We start from the raw sequence: 17,508 nt of genomic DNA, 5'->3' as shown, positions 1-17,508 counted from the left end.
GCTTCCCTTAATGGAAAAAAAAATGCTTCGTCAAGCAGTCGTGGATGTCAATTTGACTGGTGGTAGCCACAGGTTATTGAGAAAGAGGCACGATACTCAAGAAAAATTCAAGCACCGACTTGTGGCATGAAAAACACCGCAACAACAGCTGACCCTGAAAGCAACAAACTGTCTCTTCTGGGAAGAGAGTGTAAATTACTGTGCAAAAATCAGCCTGTCATTTCTTTATATTTTGCATGCAATGATCCAAACTCTCTTGCAATTTTAAATTTCTTTTTAAGTGCTCTTGAGCAATAGTTCTCTGGGTTTCTGAAGGGCTTTCAAAGTGGTTTTTTGGCTGGTTTTCATTCATTTTTAGTCCAGTATCTCCACCTGATCATTTTCAGTTTAATGTTTTTTGTTTGTTGAAACACTAACCTATGCATCCTACAAGGATAAAAAGGCAACTAACTCAAGAGATGAACCACTGTCGTGTCTACATATAACAGTCAGCTTATCAAGGAAGCAATTTTAAATAACTTTTTTTACAAGTGTATAATTTATTCTCATTTCTTTAGTTGAATCTAAGGAAAAGACAAACATAACACAGTTTGGTAAGCAAAAAATAATATTTTTGCACTAATGAGGTGATTGAAGAAGCTATTAGCCAAAAACTTGGAATATCTCAGCATGGTGCGCAGTATCATTAAAAATATAAGGAAACTGGAGGAGTGGAGAACACAAGTGGCAGTAGCATGCCCAAAAACATATCTATAGTGGATGAACAGGGTCTTAAAGTCATGCGTTCCAGCAAAGACCTGACACAGAACCTGAGCGATGCACCAGGACATTCATGATATGTGATCCATCTACTGTTAACTGAAGTGTCATCAAAAATGGTCTCAGTGCAAGCGTAGCTATCAAGAAGAAATTCTTAAGGAAGGGAAATGAACTGGATTGAAAATCTGTGGCATTCACATTTTTGATTCAAGTTGTTGTCAATATGTACAGAAGACAGATGTACAACAGTGAGAGTCATCAATAAAACATGGTGGAGGCTCTGTCATGGTTTGGGGTTTTCAGCCAGTGCTGGAGATTTTCTCAAAACTGGTGGAATTAACAGAGAATAGACATTTTTTGGTATTCTGACTAATAAGTCTTAACTAGATTACAAAATGTCCATTCAGCATGCTGCACTCATTTCTCAGAGAGATATAGATACTCACTGATCAAACCCTGATTGTTGAACACTTTAGGAATTGTTGCCTAAAGGAAAACTGACCTCTCATCTGGGGAGTCCACATGGAACGTCCTCTCGATGACCGTGGTCCACTGGAGGCAGCGTATGATGAAGGTGTTTGACTTCGGCCTCTCTGTCTTCATCAGCTGACATTCTAAAAATAAAGAAAGAAAGAAAGAAAGAAAGAAAGACAGAAAGAAAGAAAGAAAGAAAGAAAGAAAGAAAGAAAGAAAGAAAGAAAGAAAGAAAGAAAGAAAGAAAGAAAGAAAGAAAGAAAGAAAGAAAGAAAGAAAGAAAGAAAGAAAGAAAGAAAGAAAGAAAAGAAAAGAAAAGAAAGAAAATGGGCACCCAGAGGAAAGTGATTTCTTCACTGTACGATGACTGCAATCACTTTGCACTCCAGAAAAACAAATAAGCAGAAACAAACTCAGATGAGGTCAGAGCACTTCTAACTCTACCAGAAATAAATTAAGATGTAGTGACTTCAGGTCAAAGTTACTTATGACTTATGACAAGTTAAAAATATGCACATATAGCATGTCGGCCATTGGATTTGCCAGGGTATTTTTTTTCTACACTTGTGCCTAGGCAGTTGTTATTAGCAACATCTGTATTTTTCCCTTAAAGCCCTCTGCTGTTAAAAAGGCCTAGTCCTTGCCACAGTGACACTAGAATTCATTTAGCTAGAAAAAGAAGCCATGTAACAAATTACCTTTAACATTATCATTAAGAAAACATGCACTTTGTATTTTAATTTGTTGATTTTAAAAAAACGGCAACTTCAGCAACCAATGACTGTGCCAAGGGATATTATGTGGTGCACCACATACGCATCTGGTGACTATCAGAACAGACGCATTTCTATGAAAATAGGCAATACAGCAGTCCATTACTGCGCAAAGCATACTACAGTACACAAAAGCAGAAACGTATACACACATAGCCAGATGGGGCTGTGAGCTTGCTGTGGGAAAGAATGCATCTTCATTGCCCCTTTGCAGTCTCTCTGGTTTTTGGAGACGAGAACTGATGTAAAAGAGCCTAATGAGTCACCTTTTGTCCTCTCGTCTCCCCCACTTGCTCTACATATGTGACCCTCCATCTCTCTCTCTCCTGTTTTCTCCTCCCCTCTGTCCTCTTTTTGTCTCCTGTCATTCTCCGCTCACCTTCTCTCCCTCGCTCATCTCTCCCTTCCCCTCCTTATAATGCTATCTGTTTAACTGTGGCACAGCACAGCATGTCATGGCTCTGCCTAAATATAGACAGGAAGGTTAATGACAAGACCACAGTGCTTCGATGTAAACACACACAAAACTACACACACAAAGAAGCTACAACCTGACTTGTGAATACAGCCTGCAGTGTTGCCTGAAAACAATGTTATGCTATGGTTGATGCCAAAAAACACTCACACCCACACACAGACAAACACACACATACACACACGTAAAAGTAAAGTTTGAATGAAATTGGGTTGTTTGCCACAGCAGGCAATTGTGAAAACTGTGTAGCAGTGTTAGTGTGTGTGCGCGCGCGCGAAAGGCTTGTATGTATGAGTCCCTCTGCAGGGAACAGGCCTGTACCATCTCTGTTCCATCTGACCACTTCTGTTGTTCACGCACGCAAACACACACGCACAACCACGCAAAAACAAACAAACACATACACGCACACAGTCACACACACACACACCACCTGGCCTCCCAGCTTTGGGCAACAGATGTGGCAATGCCAGTGCTGTGCCAAGCAGCCAGGGCCGGATGTATGGCCTGGCTTGTCCTCCTCACAAACTCTTTCCTCTCCCCTTTTTCCTCCTTCTCCAGTCCTGTCTTCGTCTCCTCCTCCCTGTCTGTTTGGTGCTGATGATCCTCCTCTCTCCCAGTCCCTCCGTCCTTCTCTTCCTCCACCCTAATCATCCTTCCATCTCTGCCCTTCCCTGTTCTTCCTCTCTCCTCTGCCACCTCTGATCAGCTACCATCGCTCATTCCCCGTACTTGTCCTCCCTTCTGGACTCCTATCTTTCTTTCTCCACCTCCATTGTTCGATGTACCATTTTTTATCATTTTCTCTGAGGTATCAGCTTGTATTCTATCATACATCATATTTTCTGTTTTGGCTCTCGTCTCACACATATTCTCTGCCTCTCTGCAGATATTTCACATGCCCTGCAGGTGCCATTTGATTTAAAAGAATAAACATATTCGCCTCATTTATGTTATTTTGAAATCTGAGATATTGTGCAGCAATACAGTGTTAATTGGAAATAGATGCTAATAATTTTGGTGGCATCTGCATCAGGCCTTGTGCCAAGAGGGCAAACACCATCATAGTAACAATCAGATTATGTATAAACATGAACTAGAGTAAACAATTAGATAATACATACTCATTTATTCATTAACAGACAGCTGCTGTGTGTTACACTATATTTTTTATAAAACAACAAAATAATCTGGTTCATTTTGCAAAATTAAACAAGGTTATCTGCTCCTTTATCTCATTTCAGCTTGAATGGTAGTCCTTGTGGTACCCCCCCAAAAAAATCAGGTTTACTGCCTCCACATGTGCCCTCAGGCAGTTCAAGATCCCTGCCTAGTTGCACAACTTACTTCTCGAGGACTTTTATTACACGCATTCTTTAATACTGACAGAGATATAACTGTCTTCTCAACCCGCCTCCCTCACTTGTAGACTGATGTTCACTTGGACAGATGGTAATGATTTTGTTTTCTTCCATTTCAGTCTTTCATTTTATCTGCTATAAGGCACTTTCAAACTTTACTATGAGCTGACTGATATCTTTAATCAATGTTACATGAAAAAGTATTTTACTGCATTTCCACTAAGCCCAGCTAAGTCCACTTTTATTCTCATTTCCCAGACTTAATGTCTTTAATCTATGTGTAGTATAAAGTAACCTTAACTTGAGAAAATTTGATATTTTTAAAAACAGAAAGGTGCCTCTTTAGTTAATAGAAACTCAGTTCTGTCCTATAAGCAGTTGGAGGCAATACTGATGGTTATTAAAAGTTCATCAAGTGCTGAGTTGTCCTAAAGCAAGACTGTGACTCAGTACCACCTGCAGAGATTCTTCATTGAACTGAAATGTTCCCTTCACAGATAAATTACAGGAGGTGTTACCATATCATTACTTAATTATGAGCCTCCAGAGAAGTATGCAGGGTACTTTGGTAATGTACGTAGAGGAAAGATGCAGGTTCCTGGCTACTAGTCTTCCCATATACCCTGCTTACAGTTTAACATTTCAATATCTTTAAGGTGCTGACATGATCGGTCAACTGAATGTTGAGTCAAACAAAAAGATGTAATCTGCAGCTGCATCCCTCTGACAGAAATCTGTGGATCATCATTTTCTCACTTGCCTTTAATGTTCCTGTCTGTATACAGTGTAAAAATTCATGTACACAAAATTTTTGAGCACAGTGTCAAGAGTCTATAATGGCATATGTTGTAGGTAACATACTTGCTACTGAGAAGTTATTTAAGGGGTAGGGCAGGTCGGCATCCTGAGGTTTCTCTTTGTAGCCGATGAAAGAGCCGTCTGTCTTCAGCAGGAAGTACCGCGGTCGCCAGTTCTTTATGTATTCACCTGAAAAGAAAGATGAACACAAAAAGAAAGAAAATGTAGGAGTTAAATATCTTCAATAAATACTTGGTGCACACACAGGTAAATTCAGATCAGATTCAGAGGAAAGAGTGATGCTGATGGAATAGTTCATTCAGGGGTTGTGATGATTACTATAATCATCATGATATATGGACAGTCGCATTAACTGCAACAATAATAATGCTAAGGATTTTAAATACAGATTTTATTCCCTGGACAGTTAGGAGCCTGTCTGCTCAACTCTCATCTGTCCAAAAGATGTCACACACACACACACACACACACACACACACACACACACACACACACACACACACACACATATACACTCTGCAGTGTTGCACAAACACACACTTACACACAGCATCTCTATGGCTCCCACAGCGCTTGCCAGATTCAGATCGGATTATCATGTAAAAAATGACAAAAACATGTTTACCAGCGCAGAACTCAAACTATCCATGCCAGAAACATCATCTGGCTGATACATGGGCAGGTGTTGAGGTGACGACCCCTCTACCAAATACTCACACGCGGACACACAACGCACACAAATCTACAAAAACCACTGGTCACTAGAAGACAAGAAAGAAGAGACAGATCAGATGAGACAAGATTACATCAGATAAGATTGCGTATCGAGAATAACCCTTCCTAGACTGCAGAGACAAATATAAACATCTGCTGAGCAGCTGGTGGCAGAGTTTTACCCAACTGGCTGGCACAGACTGACGCAAAGGTGGCACCACAGCTTTATCAGATGACCCGCTGCAGGATTACATGAGTGTCAAGCACTTCCACACCACAGAGGCGGATAACACTTACTGGAAAACAGCATGGATACACACATGGATTAAAGTGCACACGTGTGCAGATTCACACAAAGTTGGACGAGTAGAATGAGTGCACATACAGGGTGAGATGGAAGCTGTGTAAACGTCTCAGTTTGTCATTTTAAGCAGCTGAAACCTCAGCCCCTTTAAATAAACTAGCCAATGTTTGACACGTGCATACTTCGCACACTTTTAACACACCTTTTCCACATAATATGTGCAGAAATGCTCACAGCTGACATACAAAGCTCAGTAACAGTTTTGATCACCTTGTTTCAGCTAATTCGCTGGGAGAAGAGAACACGGAGAGCTTATATATGTGTGTGTGTTCTATTTGCGACATCCATTTAAAGCGGAAATGACAGCAGGCCGTGCTCGTTAACACATCGCAGAAAAACACCTGCTCCACTGAAGGAACCATGCGACTGCGGGCCCTGCCGGTACCTCTGGGCGCTGATGGTGGTAGAGGTGCATGTGTGTATTTGTGTGTGTGTGCGTGTGTGTGGCGCAGAGGGGAGTGATTGCAACTGATCTGAACCACCACACACAGACAGACAGACACATAAAATGTTTGTGGGTGCCAGTGCGTCATCAGGGCTACCAAATCACACCTCTCCTCTCCTCTTCTCTCCTAGTCTCTATTTTTCTCTTTTTCACAAATCCACCCACTCTCTCCTCCTTTCCTATTTCCTTCTCCTGGTCTTTCAGAAACAAAGCATATTCTTTGGATCACTTGCTACTGATAAACAGAGTGCTGCAAGAGGGGCTGAATGGGAGGGGTGGAGAGAGGCATAAGGAAGATGAAAGAAAAAATATTAAAGAAAGCATTCCAAAAAATATGGGGGGAGAGGGGGGTAGATTATAAACAAGCAAAAAAAAAACCAGAATCTCTCATTATTCTGACCAAACAATAATAGATAATCGGGCATAAAAAAAGATAATAAATATTTAATGAGGTTCACAGTTAATCAATTCAGCATTTTGTTATACTGTGGGTTTTGGTTCCCTGAAGCAGGAATGAATGTTTCTTTCATTGCTACTTTGTGAATAAATGTAAGTGGAAAATCACTAGACTTTCTAAACAACGTGTGCTTTATAAAGTCCAGAAAAAATTATCTAAGGCAATAAAAGCCCTGTGATAAATACTGAAGGTTATAATGTTCAGTGCTTGTGGAGACCGTGTCTGGAAAACATTATGATGAGATATTCTCTTCTGTAGCTAAGATAAGCTCCTTTAGATTTGCATCAGAGAAAGTGTATTAATGCTCTATTTATTGAAAGTTTAATTGCGAGGTTAGATATCTTTATGATATTTTATGATTTAATCATTAGATATTAATCAGTAGACAGAAGTTAATGATTAATGATTGAAAAAAACTTAAAGTGAAACTAAGTAACTTAAAAGTGGATTAAGAAAGAGATGGATGGACTTTGAAAAGATGAAGATGAAGTAAAAATTAAACTAAATACAGATGTTCAGTGTTTTTAGAGATTGAAGATGTCATGATCCATCTTTATGGAAGCCAGAACGAGCCCACCCAAAGGTCCAATCCAATTGGATAGCTTTGCACAGTGTAAAAACTGAAGGAGGGTTTAGGATATCTATTTTTCAATGAAATGCACAGGAGCACCAATGCCAGAATTACTATACAGAAGAGAAAATGTCAGGAAAATTGTGTTTTTCATATAATGTATGTACAATATTTTGCAGGTGTCCTTTTTGGCCCGGCCATCCTGATAGTACTGCAGGCAGTGTAAAATCATCTGTGGTCCACAGCATAAAATGTTTGCAATAAAAACTAAACTCTACAGTACTACTGAAAATATTTAGTCCCTCTGTGCACATTTAGTATGTAATGTTGTTTTATTGCTGAAGCTAACCTAATGCAACCTTGTAGTAATGTTACTAAACTACTCAGCAAGCCTCCCAAGATTTCTGTATCAATAAAATATAATGCTCATATTTTAGATAAACCATTGTGTCAGTGATCTAAAAATACATTTTATTGGAGAGGTTTACGATTAAGTAAACAGGGTAATCATTTTTGGTTTTCATACCATGACATCTTAATATGGGTATCAAGAATCAAAATGACATTCCTACACATCACACAAACTGAGTTTGGCAGTGCACATGTAAATTATTATTGTGCTACTGTGTTCAGCTCTTATAGATATGCATCAGACATTAAAAATGAATGAATATAAGATCTATGGTGGAAAGTTGACAGAAATTAGCAGTTTTGGAGGTTTATCCGTTCCAGCTGTGAGCTCAGAAAGGAATGAAAATGGAAACTGATCATCTGGAAAAAAGAAACTCTGCTTAACTTCAAACTGGATTGAAAAAGAGATGGATTGACTGTCAAAATGGATGAAGATAAAGAGAAAGTTAAACTGATAAAACTATTATAAACTGGCAGCGACGGCTGGCCTGCCGGTCCAAGTCCAGTCATTTCTATGAGTCAGTTTCTAGATGAGGTGTCCAACCAATGGAAGCCTGTGGTTGGCCACTTCATCCCTCAGCTGTCCAGTACAACTGAAAACATTTAAGCGATCCTTCTGGCCAGGCCTAGACAGCGTGTACGTGAGTGTGTGAGTCTGTGAGTGTGTTTTTCTGTGTGTACATGTCCACTGGGGGGCGGGGGAGGGGGCAGCCAGGGGTGGCACAGACGGAGAGAGAGGAGATGGACAGTTGTCCGCACACGCCGTTCCAAACAAACACAAGCACACGCGCATGCACATACACGCACACACAGACTAAAACAATTCTGCTCTGACCGATCCAATTCTCTGTATGATCCAATGCTGTTCTGTCAAGCTATCCCGTCTTGGCCCTGCCTGTAATGAGTCCAGCGAGCTCTCCCACTCTGGACAGCTTGTCTGGGGAGCCACATGTCTCTAGCTTGGACTGCTGGAGAAAACAGAACAGCCGGTCTCCTTCCCACACCATCTCTCTCGGACTCCTCACTTCAGTTTCATTTAGTTTTCTGCACAACTTTACTTTTCCCTTAAGGCCAATTAGTAAATACTACAGTACACAGTGCTTAAAACAACAGGAGTCTCTTGTTTCTTGTTAGAACGACAGGGTATCAGTAAAACAGGAGAACGTGGGAGATCTGAAGGATCGAAGGAACAGAAGATGTTTAGGAGAATAGGATACACCATTCTGAAGTGTATTCAAATTGCTTCAAAAAGACGACAAAATATAGACTTCAGCAGGAGATGTAAAGTGCTCTTTTCCATATAATTAGAAATGAGAGGTTGCATATTCATACATTCCTCTCTATTCCGTTTTCTGTAACTATTAGGAAAATATTAAATAAAAGTGTAACGCTGACTCACAAAGGTCAACATGACATAAAAATCAAGCTAGACTTTTTTAAAGTAATTTTTCCGACTTATAGGAGAAATAAATCTCGTTGGCACCTCCTCCAATTGCAGCTTGTGGATTTAGCAGAAAGAAGCAGAGATGAATCAGCTGTGACTGTGTCCGTTCCAAGCTTTCTGATTGGACAATTACAACAATGCGCTCGCTAACTGTCACTCAATTAGCGGACTGATTAACTATTCATTTCGGGGCGGAGGAAAAAAGAGGAGAGAATCAGTGAGGGAAATGCAGAGAGAATAAATGGGGAGACAGGTACAAATGACGAGGCTGAAATTCAGCCAGCAAAACAGGAATGAGACACACAAACTTGCACAAACTTCTTTAGTTTCTCCCCATCTCTTTGTTTCGCACTGACTCCTTAAGGACATCGGTATACCTCTGCTCTCCTGATTTAACCACATTTTAGCTGAGAACACGACAGACGAAAATCAGGAAAAGCTTTGATGACAATTAAATAAATAAGTCCATAACTATGTGAGCTCACCAGCCATTTGTTAATCAACCCAAACAGGGATTTAATTTAATGCTTTGGCCGAGGCTAGAGCTGATATGCAGATGGTGCAGAGACGGGGCTGTGTGACTGGCACTCTGGGAGCTGGAGAGGTGGTGGGTGGTGGTGTATAGAGGTAGGGAGAGGCGGGGATGAGGGTGGAGGGAAATTTCTGCCACGTTCCAGCACATACACAGCAGCTCACCAGCAGAAAGAAAAACGTCTGGCCACATAACACCACACACTCACTTCCATATAACAGGGTTTTCTTGCAATCAGATTTACTGCTGTTTTGTATTTCTTTAAATTCGTTTTTTCATGTATTTTATGCCTTGAATGTTTGCTTTCAATCCTAGTTAGTTTGTTAGTTTCCAGAGCAGATTTAGTTGAGCTTTTATTAGTCTTTTTATTTATTATTGTGACATTCCAGTTACTCAACATCTGCACCAGGACAATCTGCTGACAAAATGTGACCATAACAGCAAAGGCTAAAAATTAAAACTAAAGAATTTTCTCTGCATTTTTATTTTATTTTAGTTTTATCTATTATTTCTTTTAGTAAATCGTTTTTTTCCACATTTTTTTTTAAAAAAAAATTTGATTTAGTGTTTAATAACATTGGTTGTAACAAAAAAAACAAAAGCAAATATGGTAACTGCTTTCCAACTGTCTTGGCTATTTTTGGTCATTTTATTAATCAGACTTCATTTACTAAACATGGATGTGAAAGGACGTGCATTAAAGCAAAAAAATTATCATGTTTAAAAAGCATTGAAAAACCAAAATATTATGCAGTTGAGCTATAGTAGGTGGGCAGGAATTACTGTTTTTTAGGGGTTTAACGAACCATTGTGAAACAAAAGCAGAACACAGTCAAACTGGTAGGTGGGCTTTTAGCTGACCTCTTTATTGACAAAAGTCAACATACATCACAAGACATTGTGTGAAGGAGTTTTAATTTGCAAATCTAAAGCAGGTACAAAAGGCATTAACAGATCGTGTGGAGGACGAAGAGGTACACCTAACTGGTTTCTGATGTTAGGAAAGGTAACAGTGTAGTGACTGCACAGAGAGCACGGAGAATACGGCGAACTGGGAGAACTGTGCTGAAAGATGCTTCAATATGACTATATCTTTCTGAGAGTTTGTCCAGTATATGCAGCTGCACAAGACATTTACTGTCAGTCTCACTGGTTCAAAAGAGTGCAAAATTTTAGCATTATCTGGAGAGTCTACTCCATCAGCCATGTGAGCATTTATTAGGAAATATCTCTATGCGTGACCTCAACCCCAGCAATTCTAACTCCAGTCTGCTCAGACTTCTTAAGGCGAGTCCAGACTCTTCAAAGCCAATCTACTTAGTGTGCATTAGTCTCATTACCACATTACCAGCGTGTGCATGACTGCTTTAAATACAGTGAGAGCATAAAACTTATGCTACGTGCTCCCTGTAAAACTGAGATGGCATTTTTCCTGCTTGTGCTGTGTTTAAGCATTTAGTGCTAGAGTAATTGTAGAAGCTTATAGCGCTGTCTGTGGGGCGTTACTACACGGAGCCACAACAGTGTAATGATGAAGAGGATGTCATGGTGAAGAGTGAGGGGAAAACACTGAGCAAGATACTGAGTGAGAGTGAGACAAGGCTCAGTGTGTGTGTGGTTGAAGCTATGACAGTGACAGAAAGCTGGGACAGGGCAGGGCAGCCACAGGGTGACCAGATTGAGTGTAAACCCATGGGAGTATGTCCATCCCTTGGGGGCCAAGGAGATTTTACCCAGCCAGCTGCACACAGCCAGAGCCTCCTGGTAAGCTGTGCTGGGTGCACTTAGACACACACTCACACATGCATGCAGCATGCACTGGTGCCCCTCTGCTCCCTCAGCTGGTACAGAAGGAGGTACACTCATGGACTCATGCACACACACATACACACTGGCAGCATACACATTCAATTGCAATACAAGGAATACAACATCTCTTTTGGGGAAACATTACTACAGAATTGAACCTTTTTTTTTTTTCCTCGATTTATTTCTTCTGCTTAAAAAAATACAATTCTTCTCTTTTTATGATATCCTCTCCTGCAGTACCACTACAGTCCAGTAGATGGTGGTGGCTCCCTGAAGCATGGTGGCCACTGCTGCTGTGCTGGAAAGTGACTGACAAACATGGTTCAGCCAAGATGCCGCTCATTCTAATCCCCCTAAGAGCACAGTTGTGAATGTGTGTGCTAGTGTGTGTGTGCTAGTGTGTGTGTGTGTGTGTGTGTGTGTGTGTGTGTGTGTGTGTGTGTGTGTGTGTGTGTACACAGTATATATATATAAGATGGCAGTTCCGTGTTTGTATGTCAATTGATGTCAGTTTGACCATTTCTCCAGTTCAGTCAGCTTCAATATGATATACATTTTAACGTCATAAGAAAAAAAGTGTCATATCATGATATCATTGCTATAGCAACAACATTTACATTCCCTAATGCACGAAACAATGAGACCAGTCCAGACATGTCCGACAGCCAGAGCCGCATGTCGCCCTCCAACGATAGTGGTAAAGGTGGAAACAACAAACTTGTTTTACCACAACCAAAACAAAATGCACACATCATACAATTCAACCAGGCTAGGAAGTAGGGCTGCCACAAACGATTATTTTGATAGTCGACTAGTCACCGATTATTTTGGCGATTAGTCGACTAATCAGATCATCATCCATTGGACGTAAAACGTACAGCTTATTGCACCAGCAGCATCTGCTCTTATATAAGTATCATTAGCTTACAGCTTTAAGTGTTTAAGGTCTGTGCTAACTAAAAATAAAGACAGGATGATAGTTTATTAAATTTTAATGAAATTTGCAGATTGTTTCGGTGAAGTTTAATAAACTCCTTGCTATCTAAACTATAACAGCATCTCACACTTCTGATAATCAGCTGTGTAAAAACTATAACTTTAATCTCAGCCAAACTGATTTACTCAGGAACAAATAAAATACTAAAAAAAAAAAAAAAAAAAAAAAAAAAGGCAAAACAATAACATTTTTAAGTTATCTAAGTGACTTATATATCACGTTTAACCTGAGGAGCGAAAGACGGCGGTGGGTTTGAAAACTATTTGCCGGGAGTCCGGTGCTCTCACAGCTCTAGTTAGCCTAGCCCCCGGCTAGCTATCAAGCTAGTGGGTAACAGACGTCTCCGAAAACGTCGGAGCGCTTTTGAAAATATGTGGTGTCTTGATAAACTGAGCAGATATTTGAGGTTTACACAGCTACATTCTCGCCTGAAAATATGTTAAACGTTTATTTTGTGACCCAGAAAGAATAATAAGAGTAATATTAAAACTAACTAGCTGCCGCCATTGTTGGAAACTGAGCTGGGCCGCGCTATGAATTCTGGGACACAGCTTCTTCTTCTTCGGGGTTTAACGGCAGCTGGCATCCTTGTACATGCAGTGCTGCCATCTTCTGTTTCAGTCCGTTATTACACTCTTAAATCCTGCTACTTATTTCTGTGTCTTTTGGATCTTACAAAGCTTCAAACGACGCGCCGACTATTAAATCAGTCGTCAACGATTTTGATAGTCGACGTAATCGTGACTAGTCGACTAATCGTGGCAGCCCTACTAGGAAGGCACGCAAGGAGATAAGCAGCAGGTGATGTATGGCCCAAAAGTAAACAAATATTCAATGGCTAGAGCACATGCTAGTTAGACTCCATATAACAGGAAAACGGGAACAGCAAACAGTGGATGGAAATTACTGATGTGGTTAAATATTGTGCGGCCAAGTATATGGTGCCAACTCGTATGACAAAAAAGGAGTGCTTTAAGAGGCACCCAGGCTAAAACATCCCAAGCAGAAAATATTTTTGAATTTTAGTTTTATTATGTGACCGCATTGTGTAGGGTCTGTCACCCACCCCTACAGCAAATCTTTGCTTTGTAAAAGACAGAGAACAGATATGTAACGCACACAAAAATGCCCACAGAAGCTTATGAACTTTAGAATGTGTGAGGAGTTTTCTGACTTAATGGTGACATCCAAAGTGTTTTGCGATTCCCCATCTGTCCAGCTTTATGTTCTATGCTCTTCTGTTTTCAGAAATCAGTCCTGTGACGAGGTATTATTAGGGGCATGAGACACACCTGGGCCCAGAATGACCTCCTGTCCAGTAAATGAAGCCTGGTTCAGTACAAATTCTTCTCCTTACACATTACAGAGGCTTCTTTTTACAGTTTCAGCTACAAATAAAATACATCTCTACTTGAACCTGACTGATGCTGACCTTTAGGGACTGGAGTACATAAAAAAATTAACTCATTTGACAGCAATTTACATTAACCTACCCATCAGATTTAATTGCTTATTAACTGAAGGTGCCAAAATACTGATCCAGGCAGTCCAAGCCCACTTTAACCCCTGCTCTCAAGATATTCTCGAGGCATTAAATTGATGTATGCCAATTACTGCAACTTGTGATAATGATATTTAAAGTTGATAACAGAAAAAACTCATGCTAAAAATTTTTTAAAGTAATTTAAATGCATTTTTCCGTCCTTAAAACTTTACGTGACTCAAAGGTAAGTTAAGTTTGAAATTTCTATCCATCCATCCATCCATCCATTCGCTTCCGCTTATCCTTTTCAGGGTCGCGGGGGGCGCTGGAGCCTATCCCAGCTGTCATAGGGCGAGAGGCGGGGTACACCCTGGACAGGTCGCCAGTCTGTCGCAGTGTTGGTGTATTTCTATCCAAATACACCAATTTACTTTGAGGGGCTGTAAGTCAGAAAACTGTCATAGTTTGAAGGTACAAAACAAAAACAAACAAGTTAATACTAATATATCTGCAATAGGCCAACATCAGCCAAAAGCAGGAAATCAATACATAAGATGACCATTTTTTATTTATCAGAAAAATATACTATTTTTTGCAGACTTTCCCTAAAATTGTTACATTTTTTAAAATTCGTAGTTTGTTTGTCAATGTATAAGTAAGATTTAGATATGCAAGATATGCAAATATTGATGCTGATAGAATCATTAACCGGACAATCCAGGTTTAAATCTGTAAATTCTGTCAACAATATTCAAAACAGCTCAGTCAGATGGTCTGCCCCGCCAAAATACATTTTTATATATAACCATCCACCCCCACACGCACAACTACCCAGGCAGCATGTCACTGAAAACACGAAGACTGATGTGTTTGTATGTCTTCTCGCACATCAAGAAGGTAAAAATACAATCTGAGCTAACCAGAAAAAAAATCCTTTGCATTCAAACACCCGATAACATTAGGAATGACATGCTGCCTGTGTTCAGAAAGAGGTGGATCCAATGAGATTAGGAAAGGCACACACACAGCCAATAAGCAGGCTAATCATATTGTACTGATTGTTGGTATATTGCTCCTCTTTTTCTCTCCTTGAGGCATTGTGTGTTAGCACCCTGGATTTCTTTATTTTTGTATGACTGGCAATTACATTTAATGCAGTAATTAAATGCTGTATAGATATTTCTCATTTGCTTTTAATATAAATATAATTTAAATCTTTAGCAGGTCTAAATATATTTTTAAATTGTTTCAAAAAAGGCAATTTACTTCCCTCAACTATTACTTTCAGTTAGTTCATGCCTGAGAGGCCCTGTTTACAAATGAAAATCATCATAACAACACCAAAGTTATCAGTGGTTTCCTGATGACTAGTCTGGTTCTGCTGCAATACACTAATGTCCCTTCTTGACATTTCTCTGTTTATCTGGTTAAATGTTGAAAATGATGAAGCGGTTTAAGGTTTTAAAAAGCTAAGTTACAAAGATTTTACTTGTTAGTCTGGAGCAAAAGGAGGAACAAGCCAAGTCAACTTTACTTACAGAGCATTTTAAAAACAGCTAGCACTGACCAAAGTGCTGAACATAAAATATGAAAAAATGTAAATATGAATACTAAAAATAAAAATACAATAATAGTAAACAAAAAAACAATACCAGTATGGGCTCACAATTTTACAACGGGTTGCATTCCCCCCATTCAGTATTTGCTATATTCATACTGTGCATTAACACTTAGAAGTGCATAGCTTTGAGGGTCCCCATTTAAATCTGACATTCATATTCAAATTATTATCCTGTTTCTTTGCCTCATTGGATATAAAACTATCCAATCAGGGGAACAAAGTAACACAACTGGACCAATCATTCAGTGAGAATAGCTTGCCATCAGAAATAGAAGGGGAGGGTCAGGAGATAGACACAGCTGTCTAACTATTGCCCACAACAGACTCAAGGGGGGTGTGGATGTGCGTGTGCGTGTGTGCGTGTGGTGGTGAAGCCCAACCCTGTCCAGTTAAGCAGTGGTGAACAGGTGCAAAGCTTTGTGCATGGATGTGTGTGTGTGTAAATCACCATTATTCCAGAGTGGCTGGCCCTGTATTATTAATTCAGAAATACTGGGCTGGGGCTAAGGGCGGCAGCTGGCATTATGTGTGCATGTGAGTGTTTGTGTGGCCAACATAAGACCCCCTCCCTGATCATTTGTGAAGCCCCTATACTCTTCTAGATCAACAGAGAAGCACTGTGCCGTTTGTCTCCTTGAATGCCTGTAAACTTTATACACACCACCACACATACACACTACTCTGCAACCACAAATACACACTCATGCACGCATACACACTAGAGCACAATAGCTCAGCCCCACAGGCAAGAGTAAACAATCAAGTACTATACCCCAAGTATTGTCAAGAGCACCGCCTCCCCTGCACCAGTACTGCCCCCAACACACACCAGCCCAGCCGCGCCTCATTCAAAGGGTCCATTCATGTGCTGCACTGAAGGGCCGACAGTAAGTGCTCTCCACCTCACTAACTGCTGCTCTCTGCTCTCCTCTCCGTCCTGCCTGTTTACCTGTCTGTCTCTCCACCTGCCTTAGTGTGTGCCCATCTGTCTATTACGGTGAATTCACTGTGGGCATATTTAGCACAGCTCATTCACACACTTTTTATTATTTTCTCACTAAACTTTGTTCTTGCAACTCAGAAATTGCGATGCCAACAAATAACCAGAGAAAAGAGACTTTATTTAGTTTTTTATGTGATGAAGTACATAAGTAATATAGTTGTTTACATCTGAATTCAAGGATAATGGATATAGAGGGATGTGACAGACTGCAGTTCATAAAGCTTTTAAAATGTAACACTTATTCAATTCCCCTCACAATTACTCACTCCTCGTCGTCTGAACGAAAATCATATTTGTTTTGGTTCACCTGCAACTAAAACTTCCCGATGTCTCATAAAGACACCACAACTCAGTTCAATAAAAGACTTGAGCGTAAGCCTTAAAAAAATATTTTCAGGGTCTTGTGGAAACAGTGGCGCCCCAGTTGTGCCCACAACAAGAGACTTGTGCTTTCACAGGTAAGGGTGAAAGCAAAGTAAAGCTGTCTATAATTCTGTTAGAGACAAAAAGCACAAGACCTCAGATACCAGAATGAGCTTCCATTGGTAGGGGCTCACCCTAAGTTCTGCTCATGACAATGGCAAGAATAAACTAGGCGTCTAGTTTTGGTTGGACATGGTTTGGGCATCTCCAACCAGATGTAGACCCCTAGGCAGGCCAAGGATGCTGAAGAAATTACTTCACCTCTGCATTCCCATCCTCGGGAGGTCTGGGCATCTCTCTTTAGACTGCTGCCCCCATGACTCAACCTGGTTGATCAATGAATGGATGCCTGGATGGATGGATTGCTTATTTAAAATTTGGCAGTGTAAATTCAGGAAGTATTACAGACTTTGGGGAAACGAATCACAGTGTGATTGCAATTAGTGACCGCTTGCCTGTCTGTAACACCTTGAGGTGGCAGACAGTATATCACTTTAACTACAGCAAACACTTTTCTCTCTGTCCCTGGGAGCTGGTGCTTGTTATTTTGTAACGCCTTTCTGTCTAAGAGGC

General features: G+C 40.3%; 1 protein-coding gene across 2 annotated transcripts in view; it reads right to left on the bottom strand.

The window, feature by feature from the left end:
- The window catches only part of akt3a (v-akt murine thymoma viral oncogene homolog 3a), a 55,522-nt gene that overhangs the window by 19,594 nt on the left and 18,420 nt on the right, over positions 1–17,508 (bottom strand). For both annotated transcript variants that reach the window (XM_080869610.1, XM_080869609.1), the window contains exons 3-4: positions 4,704–4,829; positions 1,262–1,373 (exon numbers count right to left, since the gene is read on the bottom strand). In XM_080869610.1, coding sequence (XP_080725736.1) covers positions 1,262–1,373; positions 4,704–4,829 — 238 coding nt within the window. The remainder of the gene's footprint in view (positions 1–1,261; positions 1,374–4,703; positions 4,830–17,508) is intronic.

The sequence above is a fragment of the Rhamphochromis sp. 'chilingali' genome (genome assembly GCF_963969265.1).
Source record: "Rhamphochromis sp. 'chilingali' genome assembly, chromosome: 20".
Lineage (NCBI taxonomy): Eukaryota > Metazoa > Chordata > Actinopteri > Cichliformes > Cichlidae > Rhamphochromis > Rhamphochromis sp. 'chilingali'.
The sequence above is the reverse complement of the archived record's forward strand: the minus strand, read 5'-3'. Positions and strand labels throughout refer to the sequence as shown.